Source organism: Acanthisitta chloris, unplaced genomic scaffold, assembly GCF_000695815.1.
Source record: "Acanthisitta chloris isolate BGI_N310 unplaced genomic scaffold, ASM69581v1 scaffold9006, whole genome shotgun sequence".
Lineage (NCBI taxonomy): Eukaryota > Metazoa > Chordata > Aves > Passeriformes > Acanthisittidae > Acanthisitta > Acanthisitta chloris.
In genome coordinates, this window is record NW_008679718.1 from 1 (window position 1) to 17,234 (window position 17,234).

General features: G+C 40.3%; 2 protein-coding genes across 2 annotated transcripts in view; both read right to left on the minus strand.

Annotated features, from left to right (window-relative positions):
* Positions 1-2,803: 2,803 nt before the first annotated feature.
* On the minus strand, positions 2,804-3,856 carry CCDC89 (coiled-coil domain containing 89). Its single transcript, XM_009077414.1, has one exon. It carries the CDS (start codon positions 3,854-3,856, stop codon positions 2,804-2,806), a length of 1,053 nt encoding a protein of 350 aa, XP_009075662.1.
* Positions 3,857-8,556: 4,700 nt separating this feature from the next.
* Positions 8,557-17,234, minus strand: part of SYTL2 (synaptotagmin-like 2) — a 42,160-nt gene continuing 33,482 nt past the window's right edge. The window contains exons 12-19 of the mRNA XM_009077413.1: positions 15,200-15,319; positions 14,056-14,225; positions 13,376-13,478; positions 12,772-12,942; positions 11,734-11,812; positions 10,657-10,756; positions 9,726-9,931; positions 8,557-8,722 (exon numbers count right to left, since the gene is read on the minus strand). Coding sequence (XP_009075661.1) covers positions 8,577-8,722; positions 9,726-9,931; positions 10,657-10,756; positions 11,734-11,812; positions 12,772-12,942; positions 13,376-13,478; positions 14,056-14,225; positions 15,200-15,319 — 1,095 coding nt within the window. The 3' untranslated portion in view covers positions 8,557-8,576. The remainder of the gene's footprint in view (positions 8,723-9,725; positions 9,932-10,656; positions 10,757-11,733; positions 11,813-12,771; positions 12,943-13,375; positions 13,479-14,055; positions 14,226-15,199; positions 15,320-17,234) is intronic.

Genomic DNA, 17,234 nt, shown 5'->3' on the forward strand with positions numbered 1-17,234 from the left:
GAGGGCAGGTGTGTGTGATGTGGGGGGAGAAGGGTGTGAGGGTTGGTGTGATGGGGTCGAGGTGACAGGTGTGTGTGTAGAGGCAGGGGTGTGGAGGGGTGTGAGCATGGGGGTGTGAACGCAGTGTGTGATTGGGGGGGAGAGGAGTGCAGGAGATGAGGTTGGGAGGATGTGAGAAGGGGTGTAATGGGGGAGTGGCAGGGGGGGGGTAGAGGTGTGCAAGGGATGGGGTGGGTCGTGTGTGTGTGATGGGAGGCGAGTGGGGTGTGTCGGGGGTGTGAGGGAGTGTATGATGGCCACAATGTGTGTGTGTGTGTGTGTGTGTGTGTGTGTGTGGATAAAGGAGGAGGGGGGGGGGTCTCACACATAGACACGTGTGTGTGTGTGTGTGTGTGTGTGGATAAAGGAGTAGGGAGGAAGGTCTCACACATAGACATCACCAAGGGGAGGGAAGGGGATGTCCCCAGGTGATTTCAGGGCTTTCTTACTGGGGAAGCCTGTGATGCTGTTCAGTCACACAGCAAGTGGGTGTTCCTGACCTAGATCTATACTGTTTGGGCACCTGGTTTCAGCTCTCTTGCAGAGGGATACAGACGCTCCTTGCTACCCATCAATTAATTAGAACAGAGCAGCCAGCTCTAGTCCTTCTGTGTTTCTTCCTCAGAACATGGGCTCAGCAGGCATTTATACTGTGGATGCTAGCATTGAGATTAAATGTGCATGTGGGGTGGGCACAGCAGAGGGGGGAAAATAGGGTTAAAAAGTAGGATGATGTGGTCCATAAAACAGGTGTGGAATGACACTTGTAGGAGCCAGGATCAGAAGAATCACAGCACATAGTGGAGCAAGACTTCTCACCTGGCTTTGTGGGGGGCTTAAGGAGAGGTCAGAGAAGTTCAGAAGACAAGTCTGCTGGCAGCTACTGCTTACTTCGAATCAGAGTCATAGAATCACAGAATGTTTTGGGTTGGGAAGGACCTTAAGTTCCAACGCTTCTGCCATGGGCAGGGACACCTTCCACTAGACCAGGTTGCTCAAAGCCCCATCCAGCCTGGCCTTGAACACTGCCATGAATGGGGTGTCCTTCACTGGGCAACCTGTGTCACAGCCAGAAACCACATCTGGTTCAGTAACTCCTTGAGATGAATTGGTTAATGGCTGGAGGAACTCCCAGTCCTGCTGCTTTTGGCCACTTCTGTACATGAGCTCAATAGATTTGAGTTTGATGTGGTTCTAAAGCTTTGTAAATGCTCAGGACAAGATGATACTCAAACCATTAGCTAAAACCTTGAGTTATCCCAAGGTATATGCATGCAGCAAAGAACTTAAAGAACTCTGAAGACAGCTGCCTACAGCTCAAGTGGAGGATGCTCTTTAGCCCGTCATCTCTACAGAAAGCACCTTAAAACCTGAAAAAAAACCTGGCAGAATAACTAGAACCTCAAACCATTTCAAAGATTATTGAAATCACCCAAAAAACCTGCAAATCTATTTTGAGTTGAATGGGGATATAAATAATGCTGTGACATAAGATTTAAACAAGTGTAGAAACCTGTAAGACTACTAGAAAACTGTACACGGTAGTTTGCTTAAGCACCAGGTGTTGTATGATGTTACTGTTTTCTGTTTATGGCTGAGACATTGCAAGGTGGGATTTATTTCTTGGAGCCTCAGTGTTACCTCTTACACGTCCAGCCTCAGTTGAACTGCAACTCACGTTGGACATTACGAGGAATTTCTTCATTGGAAGGATGTTGGAGAATGGCTAAGAGAGCAGGGATATAATCCTGGGGAAGGACAGAAAGAGCTAGGCCGCAGTCCCCTGGGAACGTACAGACACAGTCCTGGGAACGCACCTGGGAATGCAGTGTGTACAAGCAAGGCTCTGGAGATTGTAACTTATATATAGATAGGGAGTAACTCAGCTGGGCAGATGGCAGGGATAACTCGTCCTTGAGGGTGAAACAAACAGGTTTGTTTCAGAAAAACAGCTAGGAATGCACCCAAGCCTGGGAAAGCAGGAGATAAACCTCACAGCTGCAGCTGTGAGTATGGGGAGTACCTGAATGCTATCTTTAGAGCCTAGCCAATTAAAAATGATGGATAATTGTACGCCCGCTTCTGCACTGTATAAAAAAGAGCCTGTCGGACAATAAAGATGGAGCTTGCTGTATCACCCACACGGAGTCGGCCACTTGCTTCCCCGCGCAGCACCTTCACCTTTCCCAACAGAAGGATGGTCAGGCATTGGAACAGGCTGCCCAGGGAGGTGGTGGCATCACCAACCCTGTAAGTGTTTAAGAAAAGATGATGTGGCTTTTAGTGCCATGGTCTAGTTGACATGGTGGTGTTTGTCAAAGGTTAGACTTGATCTCAGAGGTCTTTTCCAACCTAATTGGTTCTGTGATTCAAGGAAGAATCAAAAACTAAGGCTAAGGAATCAAAGGCTAAGGGTTTGAGATTTTGGTCATCTTGTAAAAGAAAGTGCTTTTAACTGTAAAAAATGAAAACCTATGATTCAGCAGAGCTTAGAAGCAAATGACTCAAATTCATATTTTACATTTTCCACCCTAATCATTCACGTCACAGGTTTGCCTGGTTCAGCAATCCCCATTCGGATTTAACAACAGTGTAGTGATTACTTTGGTAAAAGTGTACTGATAAAAAGGCTACCGAACAGTCCTTGTAGGAGGGTTCAAGCTGGTGAAGAAACCAGGAAGTGGTCCCATGGGAAGGAAAAAAATGCAGTGGTGTGTTACTATAGGGGCTCCAGCTGAGAACAGAACAGAGGAGAAAGTAGCAGTTAAGCAACAAAGTGACGGAGTTTGGCATTCAGAGCTCGCTCTTTAGTCAGCAAATCCATACTGTGCTTTCTGTAAGCATCGAACCGCAGTGAGAGCTCGTTGTATGCCTGCTTGGTGTTTTCTAGCTGTCCTTGGAGCTCTTGGATCTTTCGATCTTTGTCCAAAGCTGCTGCCTCTTTCTTGAGGCACCTTCCTTCTCCCTGCATGGACTCTTCTGCAGTCTCCAGCTTCTCCAGCTGCTGAATCTCCCAGTCCTTAACTTGCAGAGCTTTGCCCCTCTCCATGGCCAGGTTCCGTAGCTGCTCTTTTTCCTCATGTGCTCTCTCCAGCTTGGCCTGCAGCTCACTGCTCTGAGCCCTTTGCTGACTCTCTGCCCATTCTGCCCTTGCAGCAGCTTGCTGGTGCCTCTCTTGTAGGAGTTGCAGCTGCTTCTTCAGTGAATCCACTTCCCAGGCATAGGCATCTGCTTGCTGGCTCTGAGCTTCCAGCAGCTCCTTTTCTCTCTCCTGGGCTCTGTGACTCTCATAAGCATGTTTCTCCTGTAAGGAGTGTAACTGCTGCGAGAGCTTTCTGGCCTGGGCAGCCAGCTGGAGCACTTCAGCTTCCTTCTCCCTGACAGCCTGCCTGAAGAGTGCTTCCTTCTCCTGCCGCAGGCACTTGTTCTCCTCCAGCAGCTGCATATGCCGTTTCCTGTGTTCATCCTTGAACTGGATCATTTTTTCATGGTTGTTGGCCAGATCCATAAAGCGCTCCTCCAAATGCTGAATCTGCTGGGTCTGGGTTTTAATCTTCACAGCATCCTCTGCCCTGAGTTTCACCAGCTCCATGTTGAGCTGCTCCAGGCCTGTGCAGCGTTTGTGTGCGTCATCCGCCTTCTTCGTCAGCATAGATATAAGGTGATGCTGCTGTTCTAGGTGTGAAAGCAGTAGTGCCTTCTCACTTCTCTCTTTGGAGCTCTCACAGTGTTCCTCCAGGCCTTCTGTCAGATCTTTACCTGTGTCTGGATCATTTGTGGAGCTGACCATCCCTGCCCCTCTCTCATCCTGAGCCATGGAGCCCCTGTCTCACACAAAAACAAGACAAAAATTTGTAGTGGCTACTTCTCTAAGCAACACTCAGCATGATTAAACATTACCCAGTGGTTGCATGGCCAACACTGCTGCGATAAGCTGATGCAGGGGGACAGGACCTCCCAAAACCAGTGTAGTGGCTGCAACCATGTGGCCCTGCAGCCCTTCCCACCTCCTTTGCCCTAGGCAAGCTGAGGAGAATGATACTAGACTCCATGTGCAAAAGCAAAGAAGGTAGACTTAATATTTATGCAAGTCTATTAATTTTCTGATTACTAGCTTTGCTAATTATTCCTTCTCAAAGCACTGCTGTTGTAGCTACAAGAACTGCTATTTCATTTAGGTTAGAAAGTTTTTAAGTAATAAAGGTGTAAATTCCTTAAGGAATACTTTGCCTTTATTTTCTCCTACAGCTCTGTATTATAACTGCAAATAAAATATGGAGGGCTACATCAAACTTTTGGTTGATTTATAAGATTTTAATCGTATATTTATCATTAAAATAACTTAATAGCCTTATTCTGTGCTTAAAGATTTATGAATAAAGTAAGAGATCTATGCAATGCTAATAATTACTGAATGACCTGTGATAAAACTGGCTGGAGAAACAGTTCCTGAGTCCTGACAGTTTTGTCAAAACATATGAGTTTTGACACTGGTTTGCTGAATTATTTTACACATGTAACTTTAAAGTCTGGTTCTTCATGTAAAAATAAGGGAAATACTTACATTACATAGGCACCAAAATAATTATTGGTGCCAAACCACACAACATGCTGCTCAGAAATTTGAAAAGTTAGCCTAAAACTCATCTGCAAGTTTTTCATTCAGATGCAAACCTGAAACTAAAGAGCACATGAAACAGCATTCTGATAATCGGATTTTGTGAATTCCTGGGCTTTGACTGGGGGTAAAGGTAGGACATGGAAAGGAGCCAACTCAAAGCAAGGTTGAAAAATAGTGTACAGCAAAAATGAATTAACACCTGTGAAGCACGTAGAGTTTCAGAGCGGTGCAGTAGTGGCCGTCAATACAGACACCAGCTTTGCCTTCGCTGTCCTGCACTCTCCTACCACTGTTGCTACTTTGGGTCCTGCCAAAACATAAGGAAATAATGGAGGAGAGGGGGAAGGCCTTTTCAGTCCTGGGCATCCAGTGGAAATACAACACTGGATGGTTTAGGCCATCCAGTGGAAATACAACAAAGAGCAGTGTTTGGGAAGAGAAAATTGTTTTCTTACCAGGTGTTTTCTTTCCCCTGTCTGTTTGTTGTCGCTCCTGCTGTGGGCTTCTGTCTCCATGGAGGCAAGAGGCTGAATCCAGTCACCTCAGAGCTCATGACCTCATCCGGGCTGGTTGGAGCTGGGCCAGCCCCACCAGCGTGGCTCAAAGAGCTGACAGCGTTTCTTAGCAGAGAAGCATTGCTGACACTCTCAAAAGCACTCAGATTTGCTAAAGGAAAGAGAATTTCCACAAGCTTGGAGAACTCCCCACTCATGGTTTACACCTTGCACATGCCAGAGGAGATCAGAATGACAGGCTCTGGTCTTCTCAGAATGCACTGAAGGTTCTTGGAAAGTAAAGACACAGCCCTTGCCCTGAATAACTTGCAACTTTATTCAGCAGCTGATGAAAAATCTGGCAGATAGGGTAGGGAAGGGGAAAACAAATGTAGCTGGAAGGAAAAAGTCAGTGCAGGTTTTGCAGAAAAGGACACAAAGGAGAAAGAAGCAACTGCTGTGGGTAACAGATATGAAGCAAATGAGAGAAGGAGAACACAGCAAATCTTTCAAAATGGGTGAAGTCAAAGCAATGCGAGTTGTCACACCAGCTCTGGTTCACAGGCTTACTTGCAGAGATGGGAGGTTTCTGAACACAGAGCATGAAAGGAAGCTGGGACTTTGAAGCCTGGTTTATAGCAAGTAAAAATAGTGTAATTTAGAAGATATATATATATACATGTCACACACACATATATATATGCAGAGACATAAAGTGTCTCAAAAGAAAAAAAAACCACCCAAAACATTATGGGCTAAAGCAAAGATGAGCTTGTAACATGAAGGAGAAGGAAGGAGCAAACTGCTGTGTTTGTCCAGACAAGAATGAATACACATAAAGACATTCTAGGAACATGGCTGCTTTGATTCTTAATTCCAGTTCACCTTTTGTGACAAAGCATAGCTATTAATAGTTATTAATGTATCATACTATATATCTATTAATTTATCAACTGCCCTTTAGGGAGTTACTAACTATACACCTTAAAAGTTTTGGTTGTGGGTGATGACTAAAGCCTTTCCTTTTGATGTGAGAGCAAAGCAACCAGTTTCTTGAAACTTTTTGTCCTAATCAACTTCCCAACTTGCATTTCTCTATCAGCCTATTATCATACTGCAGCACTTAGGAACTCTGTACATGCTGGAAAACAAGCATTGTTTTATTAAAAACTGGGGATGAGTGCTGAACTTTTGTATTGAAGTGCTGTTTTTTGTTACATGGCTGTTTCTTAGTTAGCCTAGATGAGTACAAAATACTGCTGTGTTCAACTAATTAATTACAAGTACAGTGTACAATTAAATCTTGCATTCACACTGAAGTAGCTTTTCAAAATTTGAGTTTTGGTCTATTAGTGTAGTGGTAAGCAGTGTCTTTTGAGATACTGACAAAATTCTGTGTCAGTCTCTAGGATGGTTCAAGAATAGCAAGACAGAAGGTCTTCTATTTGCTCAGAAGACAAGAAGATGGACACTATCACAAATCAAATATTTTATCTTGATAGCAGTGAAGTTTAAGTATCAAAATTTTGTAAAAAGTAGAACACAGCAGATTACACAACACTTGCCTGCAAATCTAGACCCTTAAGACTCCATCACTACAGCTGAATTCAAAGCTGTTTTGACAGAGCAATGTATCTGAACTTCACAGGAAATACAACTGCAACAAAAACTTTAATCCTGGGAAACTGTATGTCATGTTCACAGCAACCTATGTTTTCAGGTGAAAAATTAATTCATATAGGTAGTGAATACAAATAAATTAGGTGCCTCTTCTCTTTTCCAGAGTCGTCACCCTTTCAGCAGTGGCTCTTTAAGAATATGGAATCAGAGCAGCTGCTGTACGATTTCAGTACAAATACATTGTTCTGAAGTATCATTTGTACACGTGCTCTAGGCATACAAGGAGCGTTTTTTTATGTGTCTAGCAAAGTTGAAGCTCTAGCAGCTACCAATCTCATCCAGAACACCTGAAGCAGTAAGATATCAAAGACTGACAACTGCTTTTGGCATTTGCAGACTCCACAGACTGCCAGGTTGATGAGAGGGGGAAGCAGGTTCCCCAGCAGGTTGAATGGTACCTTCCCTTTTTTCCATTCATAGTGTATAATAAATAGCAAGTAGCTTTCAAATTTCTATGATTAAAATCAAGCAGTTGAGTTGGAGCTGTGAAGAGCTCCCTTCTCCCCTCTACCCTGACTGAAGAGCAAGATTTCATCAGCTTTTAGACTTGCACAGTTGAAGCAAATAAATGTGCATTTGTTTTCAAAAATATTTTCCATCCTCATCTCATTATTATTGCATGTTGAATGGCTGACATAAACTGCTGGGCTTTAATAAACATTGAATTGCTATTTAGTTTTAATAGGTTACTTTTATTTATAAAAACCCAGAAAGTAATACATTCTGTATTTAATGCATTTATCTGTTAGTAGCATGCATTTCTACAAGTTACATATTCCACTCTTACTTCCTAAGCAGCAAAACTACCTTAACTGAGACCACCAGAGTCCCATGAGTCTCCTAATGGTGGCGCTGAAGCACAGGTAAGGTACTTCTTGCAAAGAACCAAGCTAATAGATCCAGGTACAGGCAAGTGCACTTCAGAGAATAAAAACCCAACATACTTATCATCACTAAAATTGACACATTTAGATCCTTTCGAGGAGCATTGGAATAAAAAAAGTATCACCTCTATGCTTTCAGCATTTGGGTAAGAACTATATACTAGCAAGATGATTAACACACATAAAGCAAACTTTTTACAACCCTGATGTTTTACAGTACATTGGAACTAAGTCCTCTGCACCTTGTAGAACAGGACACTGACAGTACCACTTCATGTCATTCTTCTTTCACTGGAGAAGCAACTTTCATATCTTAGAAACGTACAGCTACAAACAGAGGAACTTTCAAAAAGCTGAATTCTTCGTGCTCACATTCTATGCTGGTGAGATGTGGCACAGCATAATGAAGATACAAACACATACTGATGAGCTTCAACCCTAATGTAGCTATCTTATTAAAAAGACTTCATGAACAATCCTAGAAGTGTACAGAAAAAGGTGACTTGCTCTTATGTTTTGCTGGTAATTTAAATTGTTTAAGGGATCAGCAGTGCTTCAGTTAGGGAACACAGGCATCCAGGTATCACAGCTACCTCTAACACTGAATTCTCTTAAGTGCCTGCTTTCTTGAAGTTGTTTTCAACAAATAGGGAATTTAAAAATCCCTTAAATTTACATAATCATCTGCAGGTAGATGTTTCACTTCAAACACAAAGTGACATTTGACAGCACAAAACCAGCACAGCAACAGCAGAAACTGTCAAAAGAGTTACTGTGTTCCTCTTCCAAGTTTCACTCCCACACCTTCAATTTCGTTCCCAAGGTTTCTTTTTTGACACTAGCAATTAAAAAGCCATCTTATTTTGCCAATTTTGCAACCATTAGCATCCTGAGTGGTAGTGTATCTTCTACCCAGGTGTTTGGTGATTTCATCATCTTCTCCCAAAGGGCAGTTTCATCTGAAGTAGAATCCATCCAGTCTACTGTGGTTCCATAGCTTTTGCCTAGAAGAATGTCAGTTTTAAGAGAAATTGTACTTAATATGCTGCAGAGTTGTGAGCAGACAATCAAATGCCTGCTCTAAAATGATTTCACCTCTTCAGGTAGCTGACCTAGTGCTTTGAAGATCCAATTCTATGTTTTTACACTTGAGTAATTCTGTCAAATACAATTAACGACAGTTTCACATGGAAACTTCATAGTCTTTCTCCGGGCTTTTTCCTTGTTATCCTTGCTCTTTCTGTCACAATCCCAAGCAGAAAGATGTTAATTGCCCATACATCTGAGAAGGTTTAATAAAAAACAGGACACTGATTCTGTACTGAAATGCAACCTTGTGTACTCTTACAATTCAAATTGAGACTTGCTATTTTAATTTGTAATTTAGGTTATTCTGGCGAGCTACACAAGAAGCTAATTTGTGAAGAGTAATTTTTTCACTGGATTTTGTGAGAAGACTCCAAACACATCCTCCCTTCAGACTGGAGTGCAGAATGAAAGGGGCAAATAGTAGAATGGTATGTTCTTCCTGTCATTACATCTGCACGTCTTATATTGCCCTCATAAATGCAAACAAATTTTTAGCATAATTTTTCCTATTTAATATCTTCTAATCTTATCATGCGTTCCTGATCTATTCTTTCATTCCCACCCAATGCTGTCTTTACACCACACACCTAGCTTTTGCATGCTTAAGTTTGTAAGATGTTATCAAGATTTTGGGTGTAGGAATATCATATTCTTGTAGTTGAAACAGTACCAGATACAATGTATGGCCAGACAAAGGTTTATTTCTAATATTTCTCCTTACTTGTCAGTCATCCTAACTCTCCTAACACTACTATTATTTGCATTTCAGGATCTGTGCTGAAGAATAGGTAAGTTACTGAATGAAACTCTTCAGCAAACAGATAACTGAAAGGCTGTTCAGTTTCTCTCAAAAAGAGAAGAAATGGAAAGGAAAGACCATTTTGTAAATTAAGTATTAATGTAGTAATTGTCCAGTACCTGTCCCAAGGCCTATTCGGAGACCTCCCAGAAAATGGTTAGCTAGTTTGTTGTGATCCCAGACTGTGAGTTCAACACAGGCTTCTTTCAAATCTTCTGGTCTAAAGCCATCATAGACCATGGTGTGGTTGAATACAGGGTTTGTAGTTTTTGCAACAGTCCTTGTTTTCTGGCGACTTTTTCTGCTAGTGTCTGGAAGAATGGTACTTCAAAAAGAAAAAAGCACTGTCACAGTTTGCACTCACACAGCACAGCCTGCATTAAACATACTGAAAAGGCAAAAGCTACTGATTAACACTGTGCTTGGCATGAAAGAATATGACTGAAGATGAGGAGCTGAAGTCAAAGGTCATATTCTCAGTCCCTGACAAGAATTACAGGCAGCATGTATCTACCCTTGTGCCTCAGAGGATGTAAGGGCAAGTCAAGTGGGGAAGTGAGTTTATTTGCTGTATTATCACTGGCGACGCTGAAACGTTTTTGTTCCTGCCAGACATTTCCCCAACCATCTTGTTATTCTTGTCTCTTCACATTTTTAGTCTGTATATGGAAAGTAAGGAGGAAGAAATACAACTATGTTTCTCACTTCTGTCTCCTCCCATGATTTCCTAAGCTAACCCATAGTCTTGCACAAAAATGCTTTGTTTAAGTAAAAGCAGGCAAGTTTGAATAGCTCTTCCACCAGGTAACAACGACAGAAGGAAAGAGCAGTGATTACACAGGAAGCTCTCCCAGTAAGTTTTATTTGGTGGTATACAGTTAGCATCTTGAAGTTGTAAGCCCTGCAGGACAATTTGCATGACAATAAAGGAGATTCAGAAAGAAGTTTAGTATTTTTAATATGAATGCAGAAAAATGAAGATATGAGTAGAAAGCACAATAGTAGCATTATTAGGTCACCATGTTTGATCACTTCAGCCACACTTCTTACCACTTAATAAAAGAGTTGAGCTTGTTGCCTCTCAGAATAGGAAGGTCATGGCATTCCTTCACCCAGATGTGGACCTCACCAGTAGGTAGAGTCTTCTTTCCTGTAAAAATAAAACAAAACATCTGATGAGGCAGATCCCTTTGAAAGATAATTTCTGTGATTCAGCAGTTCCTGCCCATCTGTAGAGATGATATTCAGACTAGGCTTGTTATCTCTCATCTTAATTCAACATTGCTCTCTGGACTCTGGAAGCTGAAATCTTCATCCCATCAAGGCACTGCAAGATCACATCATGTCTGCATTTCTACAATGACTTTTTTCTGTTACAACTAAACAAACACATGCTACTGGTCTTCTCTTTCCAAGTCTTTTAGATAAAGAGATCAGCTTGTCTTCAGTCTATGTGATGTTAGCATTTAATGCTGCTTGTACTTTCAGATAAGCTCCTTTGTGCTCTTAATATATTTAATTCTTATTGACTGACTGTCTGGATTAAAGACCTGAGCTGGCTTCACTCTCAGATCAGCCAGTTATCAGTTGCCAGAAAAAAATTAAACCAAACTGATCTTACTGCTATAAATTTCTGCATTCCAAACACTTATTTTTATTTCCTATACCTGGCATTGCTTGAATTCAGTGTGTTGCCATTGCTTATTTAGCACATTACAGCACCTGCCCGATGATTTATGATCTCTAAAATTATTGAGAAAACAGAATTTTGTTACACATACAAATTGCGTTACAAATCTAAGATTACAAAAATGAGGTTATTTCTTCTGTAGTTTTGAATGTTACTACAGAAGATCTCTAAATGATCTTTGGATCCTTAACTGAATTCATGATCAGGGTGACTTTCTTAATCCTCTGGGGAAATAAAAAAAAAATCTACTTATGTTGAAATAAAATGTCCAAAGTGACATTTTAAATGTTTTCAAAGAAGAAAAAAACCCATGACAAACAAACAAAAAAAAACCCCAAACATAACAACAAAAACCCAAACAAACAAATAAAACCTCACCAAATCCCAGACAAAATCCCTAAAGACCTGACAAACCTAAGCAAAGCATAAATGTTTACCTCCAGTGGGGTGTGGGACATACTGGAGGGCTAATTTCATCTCCCCTTTGTTTTCTAGTTTGAGAGACATTGTTGAAGTCTGAAATAAATATAAAATAATAGTAAAAAAATAAAACCCCCAAACAAAACCATACACTAAATCCAGATCCACAAATCACAAATTTCATGTTCATGCAGAGCTCAGCTCATGTAGAGTTTACTATGCAAAGTTTTCCACTGGCACACACTTTACTTCTACATGAGGCAAGTCTTTTCTCTTGTTTCATTATCCATTATTCTTCCTTCAGTTTACAGGACATGAGAGATTTTAGGGCACATTTAATCACTTGACAGTGCCTCAGATACATAGCTCTTCTACTAAAGCAAAAAAGTAGCCCTGGAAGAGGCCAACAAGCTTTGGGGGTACATTTTTCCACTGTTGTACACTTATTTAAAAGTAGAACAGATGCTCTTTCAATCAGGAAACTTATTCATTGTGCAGAGTGCACTTCTATAAACTCAATTCCATAGGAATGTTTGTCTCATTTAATACCATCTAAAATTCATCCTCAACAAGATTTATCTTGCAGAAAGGCACAAGAATATGTTCCTTCTTCCTAGAGAGTCATGGACCATCTGTAGATGAAATGATGGCACCTGTTAGCCAAAAGTTTAGATTTTGGCTGAAACTCATTAACAAGAGGCATACAAACATAGAAATCATCATTACACCTAATATTAAAATGGTGCTGCACTTGCTCATTGTTCTCAGGAGGTTTACTTGGTACTCAGGGTACAAATGCCCTCAGGTTTCTGTTGCAGCAGCATGACATAATAAGAAATACCTTGAAATACCCACTCCTTAGACTATGAGAAAGTTTTTCCTACTATAATATCTTGTTAGACTAACAGAAACCTCAGAACTGTATGTTCCATTTACTAGTATATACATATTTGTGATGATAATCAGCACAAAACCCCCAGAACACACAAAATCAAGCCTAAATAAATAATGACTTGGTTTTGCATTTACACAGCAGAAAATACAAAACAACCAACCTTTGGCTTGAGTGGAAACCAGTTGATCTGCTTGTTAGATCTATCATTCCAGTCCCAAGTTCCTAAATCCAGCTCCACTTCACCAAGGAAGCTATTCCTCCCAAAGGTATCATTGTGCCAGACAGAGATATTAAGGCTTTGGTTCTTTAGAAGATTCTTCTCAATTTTGTACTGCCAAGAGGACGAATTGAGAAAAAAAAATTAAAGCAAGCTGAATTTTTATCAATGCCGTGTCTGAAAGTGTAAGGTTAGAAAAAATGTGTCTGGGTTTATACATCCATAACTACTCACTTCATTCAAGAAAAAAACACTTAAGCATACAAACAAAACCCAAACCCAAACCATAAAAACCAACTCTTTACTTTTTATTTCAAGCATCTTAAACTCACACATGGTTTGTGTTTTTTTGCAAGATGTATAAAACAACCAGTGTTCTCAATGCTGTATCCAGAGATCACTGAAGTTAACCTACCAATGGAAGGACACAGAGCGATCCCTCCCATGCTAACATCCCTTGAGTGCATCTATACCTGCACCTCAAAGTTAAGGTTCCTCATACATCACACATGCAGCATTTCATATCTGGTGACAGTTTGATAAATACCCTCAGTATTTCATTGTAGACCGGATTAAAAGTTTTCCTTCTGACAGAGGTCTTCCGTTTGCCCAGCTTGTATTTCTCTGGAAGCAGGTAGGTCTTTACATAGCTAAAATTTAGAGAAGCTTGTTAGAAGAGAAAAAAAATGCACCCTTTCCAACTTCTTCCAAAATACACACGCGTTTGCTTATAAAGTAAAAGAAATTCACTTAACTAGACATTATGTTGCTCAGCTTGTTACATTTAATAAATAGAACAGCAGTGACGTATAACATCTTACTTCCTTGTAAACATCTTTCTCCAGGGGAAAATCCCTTTAAATATCTCTTCAACACATACAAATAGAGAATATATAACTATAGCATGCCTAGATGCCGTATTTATAGGCTCTAATCCTATTGAAAACTTATAAAAGCAGAATTTACCATTAGAAAAGTAGAATTTTAAAAGAGAACTTAATATTCTTAAAAGTTTGAGATTCCTGTGTTAATATATGTATATCAATTTATAGTGGCAACTCTGTATTCAATCAGAGTGTAAAAAAACACAAAGCACATTACAGCCTCTTCATCTGTTTTTCGGGTGTTTTACTCTCATAGGTTAGACAGATTGGAAAACCCAACGGTTTTCATTCTCACATTAAAAGAAATACTTCATTAGAAAATATATATATTCTTTGCACTTACGGGTCTGAACGCTGTCGCTTAATATCTGCTACTGCCAAGTCTTTACACTGGCAAATAAAAATCTGGAGCTCATTCAGCTGTTCTACATAATCAATAGCAAACTGAATGTTCCCCTTCACATCAACATTGCCAAAGTCTGCACTATAGATGCTCATTAGACTTCCGCTCACCTGCATCATACAAGAGGAGAAAAATATTTCAGGCATTTAATTTCATCAGATACTTCAAGATTAGAGTGGATGTTATGCTCAGAATTCAGATAGTAAAGAAACCAGCTGTGTCTCTTCAGATGTAATAACAAAATATAATGAACACTATTACACAAGCTTCTCAGCAAGCAGATTAACAAAAGAAAGTTATTTGTAAATCAAAGGTGTTAGGCCAAGTTTTCTACAAATAAAAAATTTGAATGGGTTCATTGCACTGAGATAGAAGGAATTAAATGATAGGATGTTATCGATCTGGAAATTGCCTGTGATCAAATCCTTAAAATATTATTTCTATATCTCTTCAGCTGATCTTTCCTACAGAAAGCAGAGCCTAAGACTTAGGACAACAGACCTTCTGAAAATACCAACAAAAAGACTAGTGGATAAAGTCTGTATGGCTGAATTATGGACCTAAACACTGAAAATTAAACACTACATACAGAGAAAGATATATAGGTTTTTTTCATCTCAACATTCTTCCCCAAAAATTCTACTTTGCCTTACCCAAAGTCCACACAAACCAATTACTTGATTAGCTAGTTCGCTGACAAAGCACACACCCAACATAGTGTCTCCTGCTTTCACTTGTTTCTCCCCCTTTCTCCTTCTCTAAATGTTTATTCTATATAAATTGTTCCTCATTTTCAGCTACAAATGTAAGTTCTTAGGGTAAAATGCATCTCTTTGTTCAGACACCTAAACAGGCTTCAATATATTACTACAAACAAACAAAAATATATTAAAATTTATTTAATTTTATTTGATTTGCCTCAGGAAATTTCATGCAAGGAATTATGTTATGTTCATTTAACAGAGACATGAAGAAGGAGACAGGGATGCCAAGGGACAGAAGAGGAATGAGAAGAGAGCTGAAACAATATTGAAGAGATTAGCAAAAGCAAAGTGCCATTAAAACAAGGCTGTGGTTTACATACAGAGGACAAGGAGGCCATGCCAGAAGAGCTGCTAAGATTGGTTAGAGAGCTGGGACTCTTCTTGATTCTGCCAAAGGAATAACTGCTTTCTGATGCTGTATCTGTCTCTCTGTCATCGCTCTACAAAAACATCACAGAAAGAAAGTCTGTGTACGTTCTTTAGAGTCACAAGGAACATTAAAAGAATACAAAACCAAACAAACAGAATTTTAATGCAGATTGAGACTCAGTGAAAACCTGAATTTAAATCCCCTTGTACTGCAACATGAGTAATATTTCTTGAATTAGGTCACGCACTCAAAGTTGAAAAGGAATTTTTCTGACCAACAGCCTACACTGATAATGGTTTTAAACAGCAAAGCAACTAGGTTTGTATTTTTTCATTTATTTGTTTTAAATCTCAAACAGCAATGAAAAAGTAAAAAATTAAGTTTGTTGGGATGATTAAATTGAACTTCTCTATGTCACTGTCTCACACCTAAATATATGCAAGTGATAATGCTCAGGTCTCTCACCAATCCCTTTCTGTTATACAGAAAACACCATCAGTTCTGTGCATCTCTCTTGAAGGCAGCTGTCTGGAACATGCACAGAACAGCACTGGATACGGAGAATGGTCTTGTCAGTCTTTCTTGCAAGCAGGGCCCTGCTTTTCCATCAGGGAATTGCCATTTCAGTTTCCTTGGTCATTACTAAGACTGGGATTGTAAACACATAACCATCTCAATGCTATCTCTGTACTAAAGAATCAATTTACTTCACACATATGCCTTGGCATCTTCCTATGCAAGCTGTTATGGAAAACATCATTTGTGTGTTGTATTCCATCCACAAACATTTTACAAGGCTTCTCCCTTCCTTTAGACAGTTTTGAACTGATGTCATAGATCTTCTAATAAAATGCTGTCCCTGTTCAGGCGCCATTTGTTGGGAAAGGTGAAGGTTCCGCGCGGGGAAGCAAGCGGCCGACTCCGTGTGGGCGATAAAGTAAGCTCCATCTTTATTGTCCGACAGGCTCTTTCTTATGCAGTGCAGGACAGGCATATAACCATCAATCATTTATAATTGGCTAAGCTCTAAAGATAGCATTCAGGTACTCTCCCTACTTGCAGTTACAGCTGTGAGGATTATCTCTTACTTTCTCAGGCTTGGCTGCATTCCTAGCTGTTTGTCTCGAACTTGTTTGTCTCACCCTCAAGGACAATTTACCCCTGCCATCTGCCCAGCTGAGTTACTCCCTACCCATATATAAGTTACTATCTCCAGAGCCTTGCTTGTACACTGCATTCCCAGGTGCATTCCCAGGACTGTGTCTGTGCATTCCCAGGGGACTGTGTCCTTGCTCTTTTTAGCCTTCCCCAGGTGCATTCCCAGGATTATGTCCCCGCTCTCTTAGCCATTCTCCAACAATAAAAGATGCAGGATTAGCAAACAACATTTTCGCCACACATTGAGAAAATAATTATTTATATAAATAAATATCTAGCATATAAGCAGTTTGAATAAGTCTTTGATTGTAGCTTCTCTGAGTATGTCTACACTGCTAAGTAAAAACGTGCCAGAATTTTTCCCCAGTTCAGAGGTCAATGATAAGGACTGACTAAAGTCAATCCTACCTAGGTCAAGAAAGACCTTTTCAAGAGAAAATTGCTTTTGAGAATGTTATTTGGGACTGTAGGAAATAAATCCAAGGAGTGAAGTAACTGTTACTCAGTGTGGATCATCAGTCCTGTCACACATGCTCTTTGAAAGTCAGGAAAACCCTGAATCTTTTATAGATGAAGAATATATATAGTGACAAGACAAGGAGGAATGGCTTTAAACTAACTGACAACAGGTTTAGATTAGGTATTCGGAAGAAATTATTTACTGTCAGGGTGGTGAAGGTGGTGAAGCACTGACACAATTTGCCCAGAGAAGCTGTGGTTGCCCACCCCTGGAAGTGAGGCCAGGTTGGATGGGGCTCTGAGCAACCTGATCTAGTTGGAAAGTGTCTCTGCCCATGGCATGGAGGTTGGAACTCGATCTTTAAGGT